The 27307-nt window shown below is 41.2% G+C and overlaps 1 protein-coding gene across 2 annotated transcripts in view; it reads left to right on the top strand.

Moving 5' to 3' along the window:
* DSCAM (DS cell adhesion molecule) overlaps positions 1-27307 on the top strand; it is a 750559-nt gene that overhangs the window by 669705 nt on the left and 53547 nt on the right. For both annotated transcript variants that reach the window (XM_059392376.1, XM_059392375.1), the window contains exons 21-24: positions 16861-17014; positions 19403-19520; positions 20796-20959; positions 22804-22902. In XM_059392376.1, coding sequence (XP_059248359.1) covers positions 16861-17014; positions 19403-19520; positions 20796-20959; positions 22804-22902 — 535 coding nt within the window. The remainder of the gene's footprint in view (positions 1-16860; positions 17015-19402; positions 19521-20795; positions 20960-22803; positions 22903-27307) is intronic.

The raw sequence follows: 27307 nt of genomic DNA, 5'->3' as shown, positions 1-27307 counted from the left end.
GGTCCAGAGTCCCGGAGCAGACTTCAGTAATGTGAAGTGAACCAGAATCAGGCAGTCCGTCTCTCGAGCCACATGGCTGTTCATCTACTTCAAACCTCGCTTAAGACCGCAAGGCCCTGATCTTTTAATAGACATTATTTTTAAAGCTCTTTCAGGGTGACAGAAAAACTGAGTGGGAGGTACCGAGATTTCCCATAGGAAACTGATTTTTAAAATAAAATAATATATTCTAAGGAAAGAGCAGCGAGGACTAATGCATTTCTCTTCGGAGGGAAACACTTGAGAATACGACCCATTATTTTTTTTTTTCACATGGAATTAGGAAGAGTATAAATTACTGGGAAGAGGCACTTTGTTTCCTCCTGAGCTTCTGTGGTTTGAGAAGTCCGAAGACTGGTTGGGGGCACCCCCTGCGACGCTTTGACGCGTCCGCTATGTGGCCGCATAAACAGCAGAGGGCAGTGTGAGCTCTGTGTATTTCCCTCGCTCATCTCTCCAGCGTTCTGTTCTTTGACATGATCTCATAGTTGAATGTAGAACATGGGGAGGTGAACGAGGACACCACACACTCTGCAATTTGTTGCCCTGTAAGGGACTCCCTCAGCTAACCTCCTCGCTGATACAAATGTCCTCTAAAGACCCCAGGGAAAGGACCTGTGACAAGCCCCAGGCTCTTCTCCATAATGCGCAAAGCCTATTGTCTAATCACAGGCACTGGTATCGTTGTGTCCTCTCCGGACAGCTTAGTCAAAGATACTCAGATTGGAAATTGCATATGTGGCCAGACAGAAGCTGCAAATTCACCTCAAGTCTGGTGGTGCTGGGACGCTCACTGTGAGGGACCAGCAGGTGCGCCTGACACGTCGACCTTCTTTCCCAGGCGAAGATTCGAGCTGCAAAATCTTAAGATTCATTTGATGCAGGAACTTACCCATGTAATTTGGGGGCCGTGACTATTAGTTTTCTTTCATAGATGATGGTTGGAATGATCAGTTCACACACTTGAAGGTCCCAGAGAGAAAGGAGCGAGGCCGATCTCCTCTCTAGCACTCCTCCCTGCACGAAAGCAGCCGCGGGAAATCCCGTGTGTTCGCTAAGCGTGAGGATGGAGAAAGAGTCTCTTTCACAGTGCTAAGCGGACGAAACAGTGAAATCAGGCACACAAACATCGCAGCACTGAAGAACGAAGTCCGAAAGCCTGAAATAATGATATCAACGAGCCGTGCCCCACATCAGTTCCTCCGGATTCAGAGGTCAACTTGACCCAGTCCCTGCACCGCCCAGGTGTTCAGCTGACCGTGCTGCCTGAGCAGAGGAGAACGTTCCGGACTCTTCTTATCCAGAAGACGACTTCCAGCAACTAAACTCCCCGCAGTGTAGCCTACAACATAGACGTAAGCAAGTCTCAGGGAGGCAAGGAAAGTAACCTGTGCCAGGTCTAGGTAACTTCTGAGCCAAAGTAGCAGATGTGCATTTGCCCTATACCTGCCATCCCCTCCCCAAGGCCTGGATTTAATAAATCATGGATCTGAAGACAAGAGACAGTGGCTTCAGAAACCCAGAATTGTCGAGTAGTCTCAAGTCAAACAGGAGTGCCACGATGGAACCGTCAAGTGGGGTCTCCTGACTGTCCCTATTTATAACTGTCTGTGTCCCTGGACACTGCTCCTGTCTCTGAAGCCTCCACTGGCTGTCCAAGGCCATTGACCCCTCCCCCTCGACACCCACACTTAAATGTACACATTTCTCAACACTCTTCCTTCATTCTCTTTTCTTAATCTTTATTATCTCCATGAATCCTTGAATCTGTTCCTATAATTTAATTATCATCTAAAGTTGCAAAGGTCAAGAATGTTTCTCTCCGACCCCAACCATCTTAGAGGACCACTTGGTCCCATATTGCTTACTTACTTCCATCCATGTCTCTGTCAAGACTCCACCATATACAACGTGTCCAGAACCAAATTCATTCTTGTTCCCCTTCTCTCCCTGTTTCCCAGCTAAGCTAATGATGTAACGATACCCTTTGACCTCTGACCAGAGGCCTCGAATCTCAGGGATTTACACAAACAGCTTTATGTGTCTTTCACATCCACATCCATTGTGAGTTGGTGGTAGTTCTCCTCTATATTGTCCACATCGGGTTTTATGGCAGAGAGAAGTACTCCTCCAGAGGGTCTGACAGAGGCATAACATGGGCTTCCCCCAACCACAAGAGAACAAGGAATCCAATCCCAACATATACCCAGAAGACAGGAAAACCAGAGCAGCTTGTAGAACAACTCCAATGGCGACCATGGGACGGCCATGATAAAGAATAGAGTGTCTGCCTTTCTCTGAGGAGTTCCTGGTTCTCGGGAGGGCAGAAAATACCAGAGATGGTCACTGTTCCTGTGATGTGGCAAAGGACACAGCGGGACATACAGAGGACAGAATGACATGGAGCACAGGCAAGGGGCTGTCACTCAAACAGTAGGATCAGAATCATTTTTTTGAGATGTACATATAACCCTGGCTTGCAGGGGGGACATTTTACTGGACAGAAGGGTATTACAACCAGAGGGAACAGCATCTGTGAAGTGACAAGTGTCGTGAGAATCCTCTCTCCACAATATCTTTTCTTTTTTTTTTAAACCATTTTTACATTATTTTTTATTATATTCAGTTAGCCACTGTATAGTATATAGTTCTTGGTGTAGTGTTCAGTGATTCATTAGTTAGGTATAACACCCAGTGCTCACCACAGCACATGTTTTCCTCAATACCCATCACCCTGTTACCCCTCCCCCACCCTCCTCCCCTCTGAAACCCTCAGATTGTTTCTCAGTGTCCATATTCTTTCATGGTTCATCTAGCTCTCTGATTTCTCCTCCTTTGGATTTCCCTCCTTTCTAATATGGTCATCTATGCTATTCCTTACGTTCCACATATGAGTGAAACCATATGATAATTGTCTTTCTCTGCTTGACTTACTTCACTTAACATAACTCCCTCCAGGTCCATCCATGTTGATGCAAATAGTGGGTGTTCATCATTTCTGATGGCTGAGTAATACTACGTTGTGTATATGAACCACATCTTCTTTATCCATTCATCTATTGAAGGACATCTCAGCTCCTTCCACAGTTTGGCTATTGTGGACATTGCTGTTATGAACATTGGGGTGCACATGCCTCTTCTTTTCACTACATCTGTATCTTTGAGGTAAATACCTAGTAGTGCAATTTCTCGGTCATAGCATAGCTCTATTCTTAACCTCTTGAGGAACTGGCATACTGTTTTCCAGAGTGGCTGCACCAGCTTGCATTCCCACCAAAAGTGTAAGAGGGTTCCCCTTTCTCCACATCCTTGCCACATTTATTTCCTGTTTGTTAATTTTTGCCATTCTAATGGGTGTAAAGAGATATTTCATTGTGGTTTTGGTTTGTGATGTATTTCATGTGTGTGTTAGCCATTTTTATGTCTTTTTTGGAGAAGTGTCTGTTCATGTCTTCTACCCATTTTTTGACTAGGTTTTTGGTTTTTTGAGTGTTGAGTTTGAGAAGTTCTTTATAGATATTGAATATCAGCCCCTTATCTGTAATGTCGTTTGCACAGTATCTTTTCAATCCTCTCCCTTCTCCCGTGTCCACCACCATTGCCCAGGTTCAGGTCCTCACCTAGGGAACCAAACTAGGTCAGAAGCCTTCCCACTGCCAGTCTCAAGGGCCAGTCCGGTGTCCGCATTGCTGTCATCACCATTCGTTCACATTCTAGATCTTCTCCCATTTTGCATAAATCCTCAAGATGACCTGAACAGATTTCCACAGTCCAGCTCCAGCTCCTGTCCAGTCTCCTATCTCCTATTCCATTACCCTACCCAGCCAGTTCTTGAGCCATCCCCGATCTTGCACACGCACGTGTGTGTGTACACATGTGTGCACGTGTGTGTGTACACGTGTGCACGTGCGCGTGTGTGTACACGTGCGTGTGTGTGCACGTGTGCACGTGTGTGTGTACACGTGTGCACGTGCGTGTGTGTGTGTACACGTGTGCACGTGCGTGTGCATGCCCTGGGTCCTCCTTGCTTTTCCCTTTCATCCTCCTCTCATTTAAAGTCTTTATCCTGAAGTTTTAACTTAAATGCTATATTATTTATTCCACCATTTTTGAGAATTTGCTATACACTAAACATTTTATGCTTAGGATTTCTAAATGTATTTCTTCATGGCTCACAACAAGAAATGCATCTTACAAGCATAATCTAGCACCCACACACTAAAAGGTTCATAAACAGAGTTTACTCTTGCTCCATGTGATGCACTCTGATATTTCCCTTTCTGGTAGGTTTTTTTTTTTTTCCTTTTCCATTTTATTTTGTAAATGATTGTCATAACTCACAAAATTACTTCCATGACCCACATCTTAAATGATACTTATTTTCATCAGTTAATCTTCATGATTACCACATACAGGTGGGGTTATTAGGACCTCGCCATAGTGACACTGAAGTGGAGCATGTGCCACCTGGCCAGGACATGCATGTTGCAAGGCAAAGACAGGGGTTGCAACCCACAGGTGTCTGAGCTCAGAGTCCAGGCCCTTCACCCTGACAGCGGATGGCCTTCTGGGAAGCTGGCTCTGTCTCACCTGAGGGGTCCCCAGCACTGCTTTTCAGCCTCATTTTGGCATAACTACAACCTTTTGCATTATTGTTAATGGAGGTATACTGGGCCACCCAGAGTGGCTTGTCAGCTGAAGGGCAGTCCCCCAGCTAGTCACTGTTCTGCCTTTAGAAAGCCTGGTATTATTCTGAAATAGTGGATGTTCAGCAAATGTTGTGTTGAATTAAATTTTATAGATAATGGCCATGGGTCATCCAATAGAGGTTAAACTGTATAATGAAATTTCTGGTTCATAAGGCAGGAAAGTATCTTAAGTACTTGGAGATGCTTTCAAACTCACAAGGAATTAGGTAAAATGCTGTGCTTTTAAATCACTGACATAGAAATTATCTTTCCATAGTTCTGTCTGAAAGACCTAATGGTGGCCCTCTCTTTTCTGTGATGGCAAAGCTAGAAATTATGGAATAGCCAGAAGTTGGCTAAGAATCCAAGGGCTAAGAATGCAATGAATTGCTTGTTCATCATCAAATAAGTGATAGCGATCAAGTCAGATTAATAAAACATTGTTATAGATAGATCATTTGCATGGCAGGTGGGGTGACCACAGAGAAGAGATGAGGCAAAATTATAGTGAATGAAGAAGATTTTGTTAAAAAGAGCCTGGGAGGGGTACCTGAGTGGCTCAGTGGGTTAAGCTTCTACCTTCAGCTCGAGTCATGATCTCAGGATTCTGGGATCAAGCCCTGCATCAGGCTTTCTGCTCACGGGGGAGCCTGCTTCCCCCCCATCTCTCTGCCTGCCTCTCTGCCTACTTGTGATATCTCTCTGTGTCAAATAAATAAACAAAAAATCTTAAAAAAAAAAAAGAGCCTGGGGAAAAAAAGTACCCTGTGATGCCAGTCTGGCTAATTGGACGGTGCTGATTCTAAAACAGTAATATGAAGACTCTGGCTTCTTCTGTGCTTTTCTGCACATCAACTTTAATCCCCTACAAAATGATAATTTCTATTATTGGAAGGCCAAAATATGTTGTTTGGAAGACTTTCTAAAAAGTATCCAACAGACACAGATATAACAACAATTACAATCATCTCAGGAAAGTTCAGAGAAAACCATCAAAATTGACTTGGATGAAGCAAGTAGCTTGAAAACCCTCTTCCCACTACGCATACAGACCCTCCCAGTTTACCCCTATGGGGCAGCCTTCATGATCCATTATCTTCTTCTGGAGGTGAAAATAGGGAAATAAAAGGAAAATCAGATCAGAATGTATTATACATGAGAACTTAAAGAACAAAGAGAAATCCTAAATTGATCCAGCTAACTCCTTATTCATAACGTCATCCAGGTCATTCCTCTGCCACTAAACAGAAAGATTTTATATGTCCTCAAAGAGTCATTGTCCAATAATTAAAAGAGCTGCCTATTTTGCTTATTCTTCTCAGGGGGAGGCTTTTTAAATCACTGCTGTGAACATACTATCCAGAAAATCAGAACATTCGAGTCTTAAAAAAAAAAAAACAATTAGATATCAGAGCTTTTTAAAGCACCATACTTCTTTGATAGAATTAGTTTTTCATTAAAAAGTTAATTGAAATTTTTTAAGTGGAATTCTTTTTATATCCATGAGATACGCTGAATAATTTGGTCTGAGCTGCCTGTGAATCCATAGTCATTCTCTATATAGTTATTCTCGATTGTATTCAAATAATTTCTAGGTCATTAGTCAACTTAATGCAACAGATGTTTCCTCCTTTTATGTTAGTAGCAGGTGAGTCCTGACTCTGAAATGCTGGGACCTACGATCCCCAGGAAATCATAGAGGGAGGGGTGCAGCCAGGCCACCTTCAGGCAGCTTGAAACCCATCCGGTATGGGAGAGATGGTGAGGACATGAGAGACTGTAATCCAAAGGAGAATAAAGATCAGGACCATACATGATGTATAGACCAAGGACAGATGTGGCCAGTGGAGGGGCTGAGAAAAGGCTACAGGCTTTGCAAGTCATCCATCGAGCTAAATAGCATGAGGGATTTGGAAATGAATCCAGCAATTATTGGATAAATATCCAGCTTTATAGAAATCACTAAAGAGCATTTAAAATAATTAATTGTGTTTAATTCTTATTTTTATTTAAAATAAAATTTATTCATTTTTATTATTTATTTATTTATTTATTTATTTATTTATTTATTCTATCTTATTTACCATTAAGAAGTATCTTAAATATGAAAGGAAGATGATTGCACCAAAACCACGAGGCAAAAATAATTCTGTAGTGAAACTAGATGCCATAGACTCGGGCTTTTCGCGAGTGACACTGAGACACAGGGAGAAAACCAACCTTCCAGCAACCTCTCCATTCTTTTAAGGAGCAAACTGTTGAGTTCTTCAGAATTCTGTGACTCCACGCATCAGAACTAAAGCATAATAAGAAAGGCAGAACAAGTGAATGAGAACTATCTGTTCTCAATATTGCAAGGTTTATCTCATGAGCTGCAATTTCCACTCCTGGTACAATTTTTGGGAAGCCAACATGTCTGAAGGTTTATAAAAGAAACTTGCTATAAATATTTTTAAAAATCAAATACACAAAGTTTTATTTATTTTCTTAGGCATTTTATATATATATATTAATCATATCCTCAACTATGACTGGAGTTTTAGAAAGGGAATTGAAATTATTTTTATTTCTACATTTTAGCAGGAACCTTTCAGGTTCTTACTATGCCTCATTCAGTTAGTCCTCTGTTTGCCAGGTTATGATATGATCATTTCTTGTTCCTTTGGGGAAGGAACTTAGCTTACAGTCTACACACTGGACTTGAACTCAGTAAATGCCTGTGAATACAAACAGTAACTATTTTTTATTAGTTTTTCCCATTATGGGCATCATGCTAAGAGCTCTCGCATACCTTTTCTTTGCAAGATCCAAAGGAGAGATCTTTAGTCCAGTGAGTTCTCATGGTTGTCCCCTGGTGTCCTATTGCTCTAGCCATCCCTTATCAGCTTAGTTATAGCTATCCATTCAAGATCAATTCACACTGCAGGCATAATCAAATCTTCTAGTGTGGCTAATATCTCTGTCTTAACTTTGAAGATGAGACGACAGAGTTATAGATCTGCCAGCAGAAAATTAAATATTTAGAGATTTAAATATTTAAATATTCAGAAAAGCGTCTGTCTCTCCTCCCCAACAATTTCTCTTTTTGCCACTTTTGACTCATTAATCCTAGGAACCTTCTTTTGGGGTGTGCTTTTCTTTAGGTTACAACTTTCTGTCTTGCTTCCCCTGAAGGTCTAGTCCCTGCACACTCTCAATGTTCCAGAGTCTCTGAAACATTACATTAATGTAATGGAAATAGCAGGAGAAATCTGGAAATAAAATCGATCCCTTCTCACTGAACAGAGTTTGGGAGGGAATGGCACATAACAGGATGCACATAGAAATGAACGAATCCAACCATGAGAAACTGTGGACTCTGAGAAACAAACTGAGTGTTTTGGAGGGGAGGAGGTGGGAGGTTGAGGAGGTGAGCCCGGTGGTGAACCAGGAGGTGAGCCTGGTGGTGGGTATTAAGGAGGGCACGTACTGCATGGAGCACTGGGTGTGGTGCATAAACAATGAATTCTGGAATGCTGAAAAGAAATTTTAAAAAAGAAATTTTAAAAAATAAAAATTTTTAAAAAGAAATTAACAAGTCAGCCCCAACATAATTAGATCATTGTGTTTGGAAATTTGGTATCCAAATAATTGATGGAAGGTAAATATAATCAGTTATTATAGTTCATCAAAACTATCTAGGAAAATGTTTCCTAAGTAAGCAATACCCATCCTCCCTCTTAGAACAAGTGTTTTTGACTGAGCATTAAGGGGAGACTTTAGACAAATTTGCTTCTTTATTGCACATGAACTTCTGATGCTCTTTTTTTTCCATTTAGCTCCTTTTCTCTTACCTGTTGCCACCTCTTGAGCTTGTTAACAATATTTGAATTTTGCACCATCTATGGACGCGTGATTATGAGAGTCGCAGGACAGCCCTCTGCGGGAGGCATCTCACACCTCCGGAGACATCCAGTCCCAAGACATCAGTCTTGCCCTCCTCTGCAGGGCCTACACAGAAGCATCCTTAACCCACCACACTGGAAGTGAGAGCCAGCCCCAGCACAGCCGGCTGTCCCGCTGGGAGCAGGGATAGCCTTTGCCACTCTGCGTAGCCTCAGGTGTGACTCACCAATCTCTATAAGCTTCCAGACTCCAAGCTCCCCGAGGGGTTTGCTTGGAGCTCAAAATTCCTGGCACCCCTAGGTGGGAATGCACAGAGACTGCTCTCCACAAGAATATCCTATTCCAAAAAAAAATTAAAAAAAAAAAAAAGAATATCCTATTCCTGACTTAGCCTCTACTCGAGCTCAGAGATGGGAGATGGACAAAATATCAGAAAGCCCTGCGTAGGCCCTCACATTTTTTGTTTGGAGAGAAGGTACTGGCATTTGGGGGACTACTCTCACTTGTTAAGACAGTTGCTAAAATTTTAAGACAACAGGAAAAGTCACATTTAATATCCAGTTACACATGTTATAAAGAAAAAAAAAAAAAACCTCTTCAAATTGTTTAAATGGGTCGGTTGGCAACATTCTGCTTACACTTCTGAGAGTCGAAAAATGGTGCCTAATTATGGCAGCAATCCAGGGAATAGAGTGGCATCAGAGGGCGATAACACCAGTGCAACTAAATTTCCCAAATAGAGAACAGGAACCCCTGGACAGTTTGACTCCTATTTCTTACTCCAATACATATAGGGAAATTTCATTCCAAAAGGAAGAAGTTTCTATAGATCAACATTTTTACTTTGGCTTTTGGTCGATCTTCTACATAAACAGTGAAACAAATATTGTTGCATTAGAAATTATATATTTTTTTATCATTGATTTTAGGTGCACCTTGGGTTGCAGGTAAAAAATTAAATAAAATGTTTATTTTGGAGGTAGTTAAGTACCAATTGTCCCTTACAGACAGGATCCTTACTGAGTTTTAACTAAAAGCTATGTTCTCTTCCCAGAAAATCCTTATTTTCTGAATATATTTTAATGCTCTGTTGATGCTTAATGTTCAATTGGAGTGATTGTTATAATTTGCACATCATTAAGCTTTTTAGAATTAATTTGGCAACAACAGAGCCTTGGAGCATTACAGAATACAAATACACACAGTCTTGGGATTGTCTCCTCAGATTGCTAGGAAGCAAGCCAATTTCCCTCTGAAATTCTAGAAGGATTCGATGTTCCTGTGACTTTCTAAGCACAAGAGAGGACTGGCATGCGTGAGAGGAAGGGTGGTGAAGGGGGAAGGTAGGGTGACAAGGACGCATGCCCACGAAAACATGCACCACATCTGTGGAAACTGTGGAAGAGCCCTATAGTGTCCCTTTATTCATCGGACACTGCATGTACAGTAGTCAAACATTCGACCAGGGGAAATCCTTTCTCTATTTTTTATTGAGTAAGCATGGGATCTGTGACGAGGAGGAGGCATATTAACATTTGCACTGATTAATTGTAGAGCTGGTATTGCAGCTCATGAAACCTACTGACCTACGTGAGGTCTACTTAACAGCTTGCAAGGGTCAAAGTAAGCCCTTTGAGTGTTTGGTTGCTTGTAATGGCAGCAGGGACTCAGACCAGAGGCACTGAGCTTGAGCCTCTGTCTGCCTGTCTGCCACTCTGACTGCAGTGAGTCACTTACTCTGTACCTTAGTTTTCTTGCCTGGGTCCACTTTGTTAACAAAATCCCACATGGGGTGGCATAAACAGCAGGTCCTTATTTCCCATAGTTCAAGAGGCCAAGAGGTCCAAGATCAAGGCACCCTCAGATCCAGGGTCTGGTGTGGGCCTTTTACCTGGGTTTTTATTGTATCTTCACATGGCAGAGAGAGAGAGAGACTGACCTCTGGTCTCTTTGTCTCCTTATAAGGGCATAAATCCCATTCATGAGGGCTGCACACTCATGACCTAGTTCCTAGTATCATCATATTGGGGTTAGAATTTCAACATACGGATTTGGGGAGACACAGACGTTCCATCCATTCTCCCCCCTGGCCCCACAAAGACCATGTCCTTCACAAGTGCAAAATACTCATTCCATCCCAAGAGCCCCATAAGTGTTAAGTTATCCCAGCAGCTACTGTAAAGCCCGAAGTCTTACCTACATACCACCTGAATCAGGTATGGATCAGACTGCAGGTACATTCATCCAGAGGCAAAATCCTCCCAAGCTGTGAATATGTGAAACCACAAAAGTTATATGCTTCCAAAATATAAGGGTAGGACACACATAGGGTAGATATTCCCATTCCAAAAGGAAGAAATAGCAAAGAAGGAAGGATTGGGCTCCCATGTAAGCTCAAAACTTCACAGTGCAAACCGACTAGATCTTTTTTTTGTTTTTAATTTCTTTTCAGCATAACAGTATTCATTGTTTTTGCACCACACCCAGTGCTCCATGCAATACATGGAGTATCCTTAATACCCACCACCAGGCTCACCCAACCCCCCACCCCCCGGCCCCTTCAAAACTCTCAGGTTGTTTTTCAGAGTCCATAGTCTCTCAGGGTTCATCTCCCCTTCCAATTTCCCTCGACTCCCTTCTCCTCTCCATCTCCCCTTGTCCTCCATGCTATTTGTTATGCTCCACAAATAAGTGAAACCATATGATAATTGACTCTTTCTGCTTGACTTATTTCACTCAGCATAATCTCTTCCAGTCCCATCCATGTTGCTACAAAAGTTGGGTATTCGTCCTTTCTGATGGAGGCATAATACTCCATAGTGTATATGGACCACATCTTCCTTATCCATTCGTCTGCTGAAGGGCATCTTGGTTCTTTCCACAGTTTGGCAACCGTGGCCATTGCTGCTATAAACATTGGGGTACAGAGAGCTTCCTTATAACCCTGCAGATTGCACTACTGGGTATTTACCCCACTAGATCTTAAGGCAAAGGAATAATCCTCTTCAGTTCAATGCTCTACCCTCGAGACCTCTGGGGATTATAATGCCTCCCTGACTACTCAGTGGGGCTGTGCCCACACTTCAGCTCTCTACAGAGGCTTTGTCCATTTTGTAGTTCTGTAAGCCAGAGTAGAACCCCCAGGGCTCTTTCAGGCAGGGGTCTCCCCAACTCAGTTCTGGGAGGTCCTATCCTCAAGGCTTAAGACAGAGACTCTCTGGACTGTTGAAACCAAGGCAGTGACCCAGATGATCTCTGAATATCCTTCAGAGGCATTCTTCCCTTTTCTTAAAGAACAGCACAAGTTCAGGGCCAAATGGCTCAATCATCCTGGCCTATAGAACCAAAGAACTTGGACAACTCTCTTTATCTCTATCTCATCTCAGTGCAGACTGGCAGTGTTCCTGGGCGTTAGCTCATTCAGTCCAGGGCTCACACCCATGCCAATCTCCTTCTCGCATGGCTGCTGCTCCACACCCTTAATGTTCTCATCCGCAACACACTTTCTCCTCTTTCTCTTTTTTTTTTTCTTTATTTACTTTTTATTTATTTTCAGCATAACAGTATTCATTGTTTTTGTACCACACCCAGTGCTCCATGTACTTTCTCCTCTTTTTGTGATAGATAGGCTAAGAATTCCCCAAATCTTTAAGTTCTGGTTCCTCTTTACTTAACAATTTATTCTTCAATTCATTTCTTGCTTTTTGCATTTTACCATAAGCAGTCAGGAGGAACCACAGTTGTTAACGTCTATACTTCCCTTAGAAATCTTAGCTAAATGTCCAATTTCATCCCTTGTGTATTTTACCTTCCACAAAAACTAAAACATGAACACAATTCAGCATTGTCAGCAGTATTTGAAATATCTGAGAAATATTTGAAAAAGATTTATTGTAGGCAGGTTATTGTTGTGTATTACTTTTATATCCATTCTTATAATCGCTGCTATCAATTAAGATTTTTAGATCATTTACCCTTAATATAATTAATTGATATATTAATATAAGTTTAAGTCTATAATCTTCCCATTTGGTTTTGTATTGTCCTATTTGTTTCCTTTCTGCTTTTTTGCCTCCTTTGAATTAATTGAATACTTTTTTATAATTCCATTTTGTTTAATTGACTGGCTCAGATCTATTTTCTTCTTTATTTTGTAATTTCCTTGATTCCTTTAGGATTAAAGCATATACATTTAACTTATCATTTTCTACTTTCTAGTGATAGTATACACTGCATATATAAAGACCTTATAACAGTGTGCCTCTGTTTTTTTTATCTCAATATTTGCACAATTGTTATCAATATTTTACTTTTATGTTACAAACCCCACACTAAATCATGATCTTTTGATTATCAATGATCTTTTAATGAGCTTTAGATAATAAGAAAAAAAATCATATGTTTTCCTATGCAGTTATCACTTCTAGTACTTTACATCCCTTTGTGTACATTGATATCTCAATCTGGTATCATTTCCCTTCTGACTGAAGGACTTTCTTTAACATTTCTTATAGTGTATGTCTACTGATGATAAATTCTTTAAGCTTTTTAGAATTTTTAAGAAGTCTTTATTTCTCTTTAGTTTTAAAATATTTGTTTGTTGGGTGTAGAATTCTAGGTTGACTTCTTTTTTTCTTTCAATACTTTAAAAATGCTGTTCCACTGTCTTCTTCCTTGGTGTCTTAGTCGGCTCAGACTGTTATAACAAAAGTACCATAGATTGGGTAGCTCATAAATAACCGAGATTTATTTCTCACAGTTCTAAGGGCTGGATATCTGAGATCATGTTGCCATCATGGTGGGGTTATGGTGAAGGACTTCTTATGCATTGCAGATTTCTCATTGTGTTCTCACATGGTGAAAGGGAGCAAGGGAGTTCCCTGGGGTCTCTTTTATAAGGGCACTAATCCCGTGACCTAATTACCTCCCAAGGACCTTACCTCCTAATATCATCACCTTGGGGATGAGCTTTCAGTGTACAAATTTGGGAGAAACATTCATTAGCATTTGGATTTTTTTTTTCAGCGTAACAGAATTCATCATTTATGCACCACACCCACTGCTCCATGCAATGCGTGTTCCCCATAATATCCCCCACGTGGCTCCCCCAACCTCCCACCCCTCACCCCTTCAAAACCCTCAGATTATTTTTCAGAGTCCATAGTCTCTCGTGGTTCATCCTCCCTTCCAGTTTCCCTCATCTCCCTTCTCCTCTCCATCCCTCTATGTCCTCCATGCTATTTGTTGTGCTCCACAAATAAGTGAAACCATATGATAATTGACTCTCTCTGCTTGACTTATTTCACTCAGCATCATCTCTTCCAGTCCCGTCCATGTTGCTACAAAAGTTGGGTATTCGTCCTTTCTGATGGAGGCATCATACTCCATAGTGTATATGGACCACATCTTCCTTATCCATTTGTCCATTGAAGGGCATCTTGGTTCTTTCCAGTTTGGGGACTGTGGCCATTGATCCTATAAACATTGGGGTACAGGTGGCCCTTCTTTTTACTATATCTGTATCTTTGGGATAAATACCCAGTAGTGCAATGGCAGGGTCATAGGGAAACTCTATTTTTAATTTTTTTAAAGGAATCTCCACACTGTTCTCCAAAGTGGCTGCACCAACTTGCATTCCCACCAACAGTATAAGAGGGTTCCCCTTTCTCCAAATCCTCTCCAACACACGTTGTTTCCTGTTTTGCTAATTTTTGGCCAGCAACTTCTTTCAAGATATGTCTCCAAAGGCAAAGGAAACAAAAGCAAAAATGAACTTTTAGGACTTCATCAAGATCAAAAGCTTCTGAACAGCAATGGAAACAGTCAACAAAATAAAGAGGCAACCCACAGAACAGGAGAAGATATTTGCAAATGACAGTACAGACAAATGGCTGATATCCAGGATCTATAAAGAACTTCTCAAACTCAACACACACAAAACAGATAATCATGTAAAAAAATGGGCAGAAGACATGAACAGACACTTCTCCAGTGAAGACATACAAATGGCTATCAGACACATGGAAAAATGTTCATCATCACTAGCCCTCAGGGAGATTCAAATTAAAACCACATTGAGATATCACCTTACACCAGTTAGAATGGCCAAAATTAGCAAGACAGGAAACATTTGGATCCTTTTTGACAGGAAGTCTGCTGACATTTTAATTTTTATTCCTTCACATAAACATATCCTTTCTCTGACTACTTTTAAGATTTTCTATCACTAGTTTTGAGCAATTTGATTACATCTTGGTATGGTTTTCTTCATATTTTTGTGTCTAGAGTTCACTGAGATTCTTGGCTTTCTGTGTTTATAGTTTTCATCAAATTTGGAAAAATTTCAGCCTCTGTTCCATCAAGCATTTTTCTATTGTGCCTCCCTTCCCTCTTTTAGTGATTCCAATTATATGTGTGTTACACTGCTCAATGTTGTCCCATAACTCACGATAGTTTGTGAAGTGTTTACCCTCTTTTTTTCTGTTTTTTTTTTTTAATATATTGATATATCTACAAGTTCACTGACCTTTATTTCTGAAAATCTAATCTACTATTAATCTAATCCAGTGCATCTTTCATTTAACATATTGTAAATCCATTTCAAGTTTGACGTGGGTATTTTTTTATCATTCATGTACCTATTTAAATTCTTAATTATCTATAATTAAAATACAGCTATAATACAATTATAGTAACTATTATAATGCTCATTTCTGTTAAATTTAATATCTGTGTCAATAATAGGTCAGTGAGGATTAAATCATATTTTCTTTATGAAAGAAATGTTTCTCTATGTTTTTTTTTTGCATTCCTGAATTTTTTTTCTAACAGCTTTTTTGAAATATTCACATACCATGAAAGTCATCTATTAAAAGTATGTAGTTCAGTGGCTTTTAGTATATTCACAGAATTACCCACCATTATCTAATTTTAGTACATTCACCATCATCCCAGAAAGAAATTTTATACCCCATAGCAATCATTCCACATTCTGTCCAAAACCTACCCTGCCCCTGGCAATCACTAGTCTACTCTCTATCTCCCTAGATTTGCCTATTCTGGAAATTTCATTAAAAGGGAATGGAAAGTATGTTATATTTTGTGATTGTCTTCTTCCACTTAGTATAATATTTTTAAGATTTATCCAAGTTAACATGTATTAGTACTTCACTTCTTTCTATTGTTGAATAATAGTCTTTAGTATGGATACAACACGTATTTTGTTTATCCCTCATCAATTGATGGGTATTTGGGTCATTCTTATTGGAAATTTTTTGTTGGATGTCAAATATTATGAATTTTATCTTATTGAGTACTGGATATTTTTACTGCTGTAAATATTCTGACTTTTGGTCTGAGATGCAGTTAAGTTACTTTATGACAATTTCATCCATATAAATTTTGCTTTTAATATTTGTTAGGCAGTACCAGTTGGTGTTCAGTCTAGGCCTAACTATTCCCCACCACCAAGGTAAGACCCTGATGCATTGTATCCAATGCCCAGTGAACCTTGAGGTCTCCCAATGTGCCTGGTGGAACAGGAAGTATTCCCAGCCCTGTGTAAATGCTGGGCACTGTGACCTCCAGTCTGTTCAGTTAGTTCTTTCTCTAGTCTCTGGTAGTTTCCTCTCATACCTGCACAGATCTACTCTGCTGAATACCCATGTGGGACCCTCTTCCAATCCCCGAAGTTCTCTCTGCATGTAGCTCTGTCCTCTGAGTTCCAGCTTCTTCCCAGTCTCTCAGATGTAAATTCTCAATACAGGGAAGCCTCTGGGCTCCTCCTGGGCTCCGTCTCTGTGCCATGGCCTGGAGACTCTCCCAAAATGTAAAACCCCACAATTGTAGGATCACTTTCTCTGTTTCCCATATTTCAGAGAGCTCTGTTCTTCATTACCTGGTGTGCAATGGTTTTGAGACTGGTTTCATATACTCTTGAGTGCTCTAAGGTTGTTTTGGGTAGGAGGGTAAATCTGTTTTCATTACTCTATCACAGCATAAAACAGATGTGCCATAACCTGTAATTTCAGGGCTTAAATCTCTCCTTGGTAGCTGTGAAAGCTGCTGCATAGAGAAACGTAAGCTCTTTACACGTATATCAATATCTTATATCCCAGCCTTTTAGAAAAGGATTAGCCGCAGCTTTTGTTTCTTATGATAGATAACATGTTAATAACTGTGCCTTTAGGAAATCCATGTGTGCCATTTGCCTCCTTGAATGTGGGAACATTTATGTCTCCTCTCACAGGTGATCAGCGAGTTTGAAGCCTCTCCTGACTCATTTTCCTACAGAATTCCCAACCTGAGTCGGAACCGTCAGTACAGTGTCTGGGTGGTAGCTGTGACTTCAGCTGGGAGAGGCAACAGCAGCGAAATCATCATGGTGGAGCCATTAGCTAAAGGTGCGCCACTGTAGGAAAGATCTCATTTCCCACTCTCATTGTACTGTTTTAAATCCCTCCTCTACCAGAAACAAAGCTTATGATGCCCTAAAAATCACCAGAAATCAGAACACGTGCTATCACATTTCAGCTTAAGAAATAAGGTTGCTGCTAGCTGGCACTAGCTCTTGTGCAAAGCAGAAAAGAATCCTCCTAGAAGTGAACACAGTGCTAAGTGTGGGTGGTTTACAACTCAGAGAGTCTTAAAGAAAGTAAGGGAAATGAGCCTATCTTCACCCCTTGGGTAGGTGAAAATCACCACATAGCAACTTCCCAAGGAAGTCCTTCTTACATCAAAAGTAAGCATCCAACTTCTAAAGCAGAAAATATGGAATTTGGAAATTTATAAATATAATAAAATATTTACTTCTTCTTCTATTGATAGAATACTATACACAAAGGCCTTAATTAACAGTGGGAAGTCAGAGTCACTAAAGAATAAAAGTTCCTAAAAACCAATAAAGAATCTGCACGTTGAGGTGTTATACTGGTCCTAAAAAGCACATATAGGCACAGAATATTCTTATTCTACTTCTGATAATTGCTACCACTCAGTGTTTAGGGTACCACTAAATTAGCAGTTTTCATGAATAAGTGTACTAACCTCACAATTCTAGGCCAGCAGGAAATGCCCCCTGATTTTGGAATATACCACACTGGCAATTTATTACTAACAAGCCTGCTAGGTGTCTAAAAGAGAATGTAAAAGAACATTCCAAGATTCCAGTTTTACTTTTAAGAACTCTTGATGTCATTCTTATTAATGTGATAGCTAAGAAAAAGACAGAATAAAATAGCGAGGGGAAAAAGAGAATGCTGCCCCATTTTGAATACAATTGCAGATAGAAAGTAAATACATCTGTCTTCACTCACACACAACCCACCATGCGCATAGCTTTTTGGATTCAGTGTGTAGGAAGGGGGATGTCTAAAAGCTTAGAAGCCCCTAACCCTAGCTGGGTTTCCTAATCATGCCAGTTTTGTTGCAAAAACATTCCTCATCCTATAGAAGGATGGTCTGAAGGGTTTGAAATGGAAGATGCCAAATCACCAATGGCAGAAATATGATGCTCCCTGGCCAGGGTATTTTTGTTATGATGAGAAATCAGAAGGTCAATAACTGAAAACGTGGTCTTTGCCATCCATGAACCATCTCTGTAGACCCTGCTCCGAGAAGGAAGATCCTGTGGTAACGCTTGCTGCGCAAAACGGACCCAGCTTCTGAGCCCAATGATGTTTCATTTCTGTATCAGCTCTGGTCCAACGTACTTAGAACAACAGAAATAAGAGTTTTGTGGTAGACCTTAATGACCAAGGCTTGTGTTCTAGGTCAGAATGCCTCTGTAATGACTCCATCTATGGCCACTGGCCAGTCCAAACCCTTGGGGGTCTGATGATTCAGTGTCCCAACACTGGTCCCATCCTTATGGCTCCAGAATCAGATTGGGGCCGCCTTTCATAACTGGTTTCAGTGACTGTTCCTCTGGCCTGGCTGAGCTCCCAGAGGGAGCTTCCCAGAAGACAGTATCCCAATGCGAGGCAAAGATGGGGCACATTGTTTTGCCTCTGGAAAGCTGGGGTCTTGGTGTCAGCTTCTCTGTCTCCCTCAGGAAGGTAGGGCTAAGAATCTCTCAGTGCCGGGCTCCTCAGTCTTCAAGAAAGCCCCTGCTGTTGTAGGTCCACCTGAGATTTTTCCTCTCTACTACTGCTGCTTTGGGACTGTGCTGGTGCCAGATGCCTCTGGCCAATGCTCTCATAGGAGCCTCTGAATCACCGTCCCAAGCAAACAGTTGTTCTTCAAGAAAAGCTTCTTGGAAAGCATTTATTTTCCTTCACGTCTGTGCTGAAGATCAAGCTGACACAATAAAGTCAGGAGCATACCACAAAATTGATAAAGAGAAGTTGTTCCGTGTTACTCGTCCTTCTTTTAGCACTTTATGCCTTGAAAGGTCTATTCTTTCAGATATTAAAAGTGCATTTTAACAGGAGGTTCTTGGTGTTGAGCTAAGTTGTTTAATAAAGGGCTCAACAAACAACTGGGCTCGTAGAAGACACAGGTTGGGGCTGCGGGGTATATGAAGATGCAGATATTTAATTTGGGCTCTTCATGTTTAGTCAAGGGAGGGGGGAAACGCTGCCATAGGGATTCCCAACTATTTGTATGTTCTTACTAGAAAAATCCCTTATACACATCCCGACACCAAAGAGGAGTGTCGGCAGGCATGTCATTCATTGGCTGTGCTGCATTTACCCTTTTGGGGGGTGTCCCTATATGGGGGAGGGTCATTTTGGCTTTTGTGTCGATGCGGCTGTGGCTTGATGGGGCTTCTGCTATGTTTGGTGCTCCAGCTCCAGCACGAATCCTGACCTTCAGCGGCACAGTGACTACCCCATGGATGAAGGACATCGCCTTGCCTTGTAAAGCTGTTGGGGACCCTTCTCCTGCAGTAAAATGGATGAAAGACAGGTAACCAGTAACCTAATATATGCCTTTAGTGAAACTCTAAGAGATTACATACTAGGTTGTATGTAATCAGACATCAGACATACTAGGTTGGGTCTGGTGTCTAACGTTGTATTCATTTCCACTCATGAAAATTCCAGGAAACACCAACTCTTCTGAGATGGGAGAGGTGGCAGGGTGGGGGTGTGGGATCTTAGAGTTAGTGCTAAAAGGGGTCTGGTGTGTTGTGTCTGTCTTCCATAAATTCAGAACCTTTCATTCACAACAGAATACTTGCAGGGAAAATAGTTTAACCAAGCTATAATCTCTGCACTTTTTCATGTAAATTTCCTGTATAACTGAGATGAACACGCCAGACTTCATAGGAGACCTGTACCTGCCTTTCTCCTTCCAACATGATGGTTCAACTAACCCTACCTCAAATGCTCTGAGAAATGACTTTAAGAGACGGAACGCAGTAGGACTTAGCTAATATAAAATCTAGTTTTCCATACTCAGTAGTAATTATTAATATAATAGCAGTCGAGAAAGGAGGCAGAAAGTGGGTGAGATGTATTCTATCCTGTAACTTTTCTAAGTGCTTTCCCTATGTTCAGAGGATGAAATTAGGATATAAATAAAGAGCTGACAATTCACTAATGAGCATGGAGATTTGATATAAAGTAGATTCAGAAGAGTGCCTATTTTAAACAAAAGCACTTACAAGACATAAACTATTGAAATAATGGTCTTGGTCCAGGGACCACTTTTCGTCCTTTGAAATCAGTTAATCCAAGGAAATAAATAAGCTCCCAGGGTAAAGAGGCATTCTGCCTCTGGGGATGGCTGGACAGCAGCCACCATGGCAGCGGTTATACTGGCAAGGGAATTCTTTGTATTGTAGGACCAACGCCGTCACCCTCCTGAGAGACCACAGTTCACTTTTTGGGGGGTCAAAATCATTAACAACTATAAATTTAAGCAAGTCCACAAGAGACCCCCACATTTAGTTGTCCCTATGTGAGTGGGTCAAAATGGCATTTCTTCCCCAGAAGGAATTCCCAAGAGGAGGTGGCTCGGTGCCTGCACGGTGGAGGAAGGAAAGGCAGAACCCAAGCCCCCTCACAGGTCTGACCTCCGCAGAACGAAATCCAGCTACTTGATTGTTTTTGTCATGTCATCATAATTTCGTTCCAAGTGTGCGGTTGACCTCAGAGAGAGTCTTCATGCTTTTCCCCAGTCTCAGCTAATTTGGATTGTAATTTCTTTAATCTGTGCCCTTTTCTTCCTGTGAGGTAGTAACGGGACACCCAGCCTAGTAACGATTGATGGCCGGAGGAGCGTCTTCAGCAACGGCAGCTTTGTCATCCGCACCGTGAAGGCAGAGGACTCTGGCTACTACAGCTGCATTGCCAATAACAACTGGGGATCGGATGAAATTATTTTAAATTTGCAAGTGCAAGGTACAGAGTTCGAAGGCTCTTTTAAATGATATTTTTATATGTATGCCTATATGCAAAGAGTAAAATTAAACAAACTTAAAGATCAGCCTTTCTAAAGAGCTAATTGCTATTTTCATATTGCCATAAGATATGCTCGTTCATCTTGGAAAATGTACTGCAGCAAATCAAAGAAAATAAAAACACTTATAATCCCAAAGATAACACAATTTACAGTTTTGCATATAGAGAGGCTGTTCTCATTTTTCTTGATGCGTGCATCACTGAGAAATTCCTTGATAACTTCTGCTAATTGCACGGTTTATTCTATGTATGTGTAAGGGGAACCCGGAAAACACAAACCAAAAATGAGTCTGAATTGAGGTCTTTTATCTGCTAATTAACTAAACTTTTATATACAATGTACGTTAAAAAGTCCCCAACTGAAACTCTAAGAATATTGCCCTAATATTTAGTTGGATCTTTAATACAGCATATGTGGTTTTTCTTGACATCAAATACAAAATGTATGTGACAAATCCAAGATAATTAAATTAAAATCATGTGTAAAATCCCAAATGGCCACTGACTGGATTCAGGTTTGGGTGAAGAGTGGTATTTTATTAGTAGAAAAACCAAAGGGTGTGCTTCTTTGGATTTAAGTGCTGTCACATTAATAAATCACAGTGAGTAAAAATAAAATCAGGTTGTCCTCAGTGGAGGGGAACAGGAGGAGAAAAACTATATTTAAAAAGATTAAAGTGACTCTTAATCTCACAAAACAAACTGAGGGTTGCTGGGGGGAGGGGGTTTGGGAGAAGGGAGTGGGATTATGGACATTGGGGAGGGTATGCGCTTTGGTGAGTGCTGTGAAGTGTGTAAGCCTGGTGATTCACAGACCTGTACCCCTGGGGATAAAAATATATGTTTATAAAAAATAAAAAAAAAGATAATAATGCAGAATTGATCTGAAATTTCAAGTAAATTGGAGTCGACAGAATTCTGTGGTTTTTCAGAAGATTGACATGATATTGTGAATCTAAATAGGTCAGGTTTTCATACCTTTGGGTTAATATATATGGGCCTCTCTCTCAATAAAAATGAGATGGACATTTTACGGGAAGTTTCTGTATAATTTGCATAACGTGATTATGCATTTCTTCAGTGCTTCTGTCCTTGGTGCTGATCCAAGCTAATATTGAAGCCCACTGGTTAGAAGCATGTACTCTTCAAACCTTGTACAAGTGTGCAAGTTCATGGACAGCCTCTCAATGGCACACCTTTGATTTCCAGAGCTGAGTGTGTGTGTGTGTGTGTGTGTGTGTGTGTGTGTGTGTGTTGCATCTTGGGGGAGTAGCTTAAAAAAGTGGAAATTTTTGCAATTCTTTTTTGCACTAGCCACTCTCCCCTCCTCCCCTCCGTCCCCTACTCTTCCTTCACCCAATCTCCTCTCCCCCACTCCTCCTTCCCCTGTCACATCCCTAAGAACAGAGCAGCTAAGTGGATGCCATTTATCTTTCTCACTTGGGTCATGGCTGAAATTCAGAGTAATGCAAGCATCCTTAGTTAGTTTAAATCAGTGATGAACGACTCAGAAATTCAAGGGATCAGTGAGGAAATGAGTTAGATATAAATCCAAGTAGAAATGTGGTTAAATTTTCATTAAATAATAGATTCACTCTGCTCTATCTCTTTAACCAAGGACATCAACTAAATAGACATTTTGACAGAAGTGAATTGCATATTTTGGCAACCTAAAACACTTATTTAATAAATGGCTGTTAAAAATGATTTGGTAAATGGCTGTTCAAGCAGATTAAAGATGTAAAAAACTAATTCTTGTTTTCTAAAAACTGTTTCCTATCCAGTTCCACCCGATCAGCCTCGACTTACCGTGTCCAAAACGACATCTTCTTCCATTACACTCTCGTGGCTCCCTGGAGACAATGGGGGCAGTTCCATCAGAGGTAATGAGCAACACATTGCCCACAGTAGTTGACTGTAACAGCCCCTAGGCTAATAGGTGACACATCTCCACAAAATAATTGTTATGTGTTCGTTATAATTAATTCCCCACTACTTAAACAGCAAGCCACACATCTATTTTTATGGTATTTACTTAAACCTATCATTCAGCCAAGGCATCTCATTCACAAAATTGCCATCATTCCTCCAATCTGAGTGAAAGATTAACAAAGGCAGAAAAGAAGGAATTTGGTCATCTATCCCCCATGATTCTGCATACTGTTCCTTCCCCATGTTGTTAGTACTCCATCATTCATTCACCCCTGTATTCAATCATTCATTCAAGTAATTAGTAACTACTAATACAATTTAATTACTAATTAAACAGTTATTTTTCTCATTTATAAAGCACGAAAAGATGGGGAACCTAGAGTTTAGGTAGGAAATGATCTATTTGCACCAAGTTTTACATTTAGTCCATAGCAGAAAAGAACATAGTGTGAAAATACTAGCCTGTGTAAAGTTGGAGAAACCTCATTCTGAGCTAGCTGTGGCCACAGGGAAGGACGAGAACCCAGAGGAACATACCAAAAATGCACAGCAGTTGGGGGCTGATCCTAGAGCACATGGGAGGGGACTTCCAAAAGCTGAGGACATCCCTTCTTCTGTGTGGAGAGGTTGAAAAGACAACTGGAATTAGGGGGTCATTTCAGGGTGAAGCCAGCAGTGTGCTAGACCTAGCCCCTTACAGCTCATGAGAGCAAGCTAGCTGTCCGATCTCTTTCTCCCCTTATACCCAGTGACACACACAAGGTGGGGATAGTTACATGCCCCCAGAATGAGAAATGCTACTAGTCAAGGCTTTTTTTTTTTTTTTTGTACAGCCAGTTGTTAAACATTTGTCAGTCTGAGTAAAGGGGAGGATCTTCCTTTTTTTTTTTTTTTTTAAGGAAAACAGTGAAAAAAAGATTTTTTTTTTTTAATAGTTGGCTGATTGGGGATGAGAGGTTGTGTTTGTAGGTTGGAGGAGTGTGGGGGAAGATTTGTAACAGCTACCATGTAAAATGCACAGGAAGTCATTAATAGACCAACAAAGCCATTGTCAAGAGGGAGTGAGGCCCCAGCTGTGTATAAACAGCCCAAATTGTGGTGGTCACAATTTCACAGTCTCATGACTTTGTCAAGTGGCGCTGGGCACCTAGGAGGAAGAGTGGATTGTTGCTTACCAGAGCTGCTAACTGGCAGAAAAAATGTGACTAGAGTTAGAGTAGTGTGTGAAAATGGGCTCCTTGTGGAAATAGTCTACAGAAGGTTCTAGACTGATTAGAGAACATCGTTATGGAAAAGAAAAATGGGGCATTGAGGCAAGAGTTCAATGGACTTTGGAATTCAAGACTCAACTAGAGTTTGGATTCTGTAAGTGTGAGAGCCTGGGAAAGGTGGTGCAGGAAGTGTCAGAGCAGAAGATCTTGAAGGTGAAGCCATTTTAGTAATGAAGAGTTTCCAAGGAAAGACAACCAGGAGTCCCTGAAACACCGTGGTAGCCACAGCCATTGACATGGGTGCTCCTATTGCCAAGGGTTACAAGAACTTCTCAGATGTGATTTGGTTGGAAGAAATCAGAAGGGAAGTGTTCTTCCCATGATGTTCATGGCAGCAGGGAGGTGGTTTGGACAGAGCTAAAGTGGAACCCAGGTAATGACAGTGGGAGCATGGGGTACCCAGATCCCTCACCCACCTTTCAAGTACTGCAGGAGCTTTGAGGAGTACAGATCAAGGAGACTCAAATAGAAAATGAGGTTTGGAAAAGAAGAGGGATCGCAAGGTAGCAAAGGGCCAGAGGGGTGAGAAGGAGCAAAGAGTAGGGAAGATCCACACCCTGACCACAGAAGAAATGAGGATATGTGACCTTCATATGAGAGGTCTGCAGAACATTTGATGCTGCCAGTGTGGGCTTAAAAGCTTCTGCAGTGTGGAGCTGAGAAGCGCTTTACCTGTGTTTAAAAAAATATAGCCCCAAAGGCCAGAGGGATGTTAGCAGTCCACCAGCATGAGGATACCATGCACCAGGCAGGCTGGTCCTGGGTTGTCTGGGTGTGAACATGGAGGAGATGGGGACAGAGAAAACTGGACCATCTTCCCCTTCCCAGGAAGTGACTGAGTTAACAGGAATTGTGACTATAACAAGGAGGAATGTCCCAGTCATCACAAGGGTCAGGAGAGCTGGCTTCAGATTCTGAAGGTGGGGTTTGACTCTCACTGACTTACAGGGCCCTTGGATGGTCATCTCACCTATATGGACATCAGTGTCTTGCTCTGCACCATGGGAACAATAATAATTATCTTCTAGGGGGTTATGTGAGGTAATAAATGCAGTGGGCAAAGGACAGAGCAGGCACCTGGTGAGCACTCAAGAAAAGGACACTTGATGTTCATGATCATGTAAATATAGGTGACAGTTATCATGTACCGAATCGAACTTTTGGAGGGATTTTTCAGACTAAGGAGAAGTCAGGTGACTGTTGAAATGTTAGATTATGCTGAGTGAAATAAGTCAAGCAGAGAGAGTTCATTATCATATGGTTTCGCTAATTTGTGGAGCGTAAGGAATAACACGGAGGACATGGGGAGATGGAGAGGAAAAGTGACTTGGGGAAATTGGAGGGGTACGTGAGCCATGAGAGACTGTGGACTCTGAGTAGCAAACTGAGGGTTTTGGAGGGGAGGGGTTGGGGGGCTGGGTGAGCCTGGTGGTAGGTATTATGGAGGGCACGTATTGCATAGAGCACTGGGTGTGGTGCATAAACAATGAATTCTGGAACACTGAAAAGAAAAAAATAAATAAATAAAAATTTTAAAAAATTTAAAAAAAAAAAGAAATGTTGGGATATCTATAGGATTTAAAGCCAGTTCCCTTAGGGATTGCAGACTGCGTAGACTCTGGTTGAGGAGATTCCTACCCCCTTGACAACATACCCCTTTTCCAGAGCTTTGGTACTCTTAAAAATAATTCCACTTCAAAAGCAAAAATAAACTTTTGGGACTTCATCAAAATCAAAAGCTTCTGCATAGCAAAGGAAACAGTCAAGAAAACAAAGAGGCAACTCACGGAATGGAAGAAGATATTTGCAAATGACAGTACAGACAAAAGGTTGATATCCAGGATCTATAATGAACTCCTCAAACTCAACACACACAAGACAGGCAATCATATAAAAAAAAAATGGGCAGAAGACATGAACAGAGACTTCTCCAATGAAGACATACAAATGGCTATCAGACACACGAAAAAATGTTCATCATCACTAGTCCTCAGGGAGATTCAAATTAAAACCACATTGAGATATCACCTTACACCAGTTAGAATGGCCAAAATTAGCAAGACAGGAAACAACCTGTGTTGGAGGGGATGTGGAGAAAGGGGAACCCTCTTACACTGTTGGTGGGAATGCAGGTTGGTGCAGCCTCTTTGGAAAACAGTGTGGGGATTCCTCAAGAAATTAAAAATAGAACTTCCCTATGACCCTGCAATTGCACTCCTGGGTATTTACCCCAAAGATACAGATGTAGTGAAAAGAAGGGCCATCGGTACCCCAATTTTTATAGCAGCAATGGCCACGATCACCAAACTATGGAAAGAACCAAGATGCCCTTCAACAGACGAATGGATAAGGAAACTGTGGTCCATATACACTATGGAGTATTATGCCTCCATCAGGAAGGATGAATACCCAACTTTTGTAGCAACATGGACGGGACTGGAAGAGATTATGCTGAGTGAAATAAGTCAAGCAGAGAGAGTCAATTATCATATGGTTTCACTTATTTGTGGAGCATAACAAATAGCATGGAGGACATGGGGAGTTAGAGAGAAGAAGGGAGTTGGGGGAAATTGGAAGGGGAGGTGAATCATGAGAGACTATGGACTCTGAAAAACAATCTGAGGGGTTTGAAGTGGGGGGTGTGGGAGGTTGGGGGAACCAGGTGGTGGGTATTATAGAGGGCACAGATTGCATGGAGCACTGGGTGTGGTGAAAAAATAACGAATACTGTTATGCTGAAAATAAATTTAATTAAAAAAATAATTCCACTTTTGACCATGTTGATACCCAAAGATTCAGGAACATGTGGGCTCAGGGCAGATTTCTAGAGACTTAGTGTCCATCCTCTGCTGTTTGCTACACCTTTTAAAAGGAAATGAGGGAAAGATGTTTTATTTTCACCATACCAATTAGCAATACACCATAGTAATATCTGGCATGGCCTAAATGCTAATCAGAACATCATCACATCACTCCTCCCAGCCTGGGTTCAACTTCTTGGCATCAGGGAGACTTCAGATGTTTTCTTCCAGAGATGCATCAAGGCTGAGAACTCTCATTCCATACAAAATGCCAACATCCACCA

The sequence above is a fragment of the Mustela nigripes genome, chromosome 2, assembly GCF_022355385.1.
Source record: "Mustela nigripes isolate SB6536 chromosome 2, MUSNIG.SB6536, whole genome shotgun sequence".
NCBI classification, from domain to species: domain Eukaryota; kingdom Metazoa; phylum Chordata; class Mammalia; order Carnivora; family Mustelidae; genus Mustela; species Mustela nigripes.
Note: the sequence above shows the minus strand (reverse complement) of the source record. Positions and strands in the feature narration are given on the sequence as shown.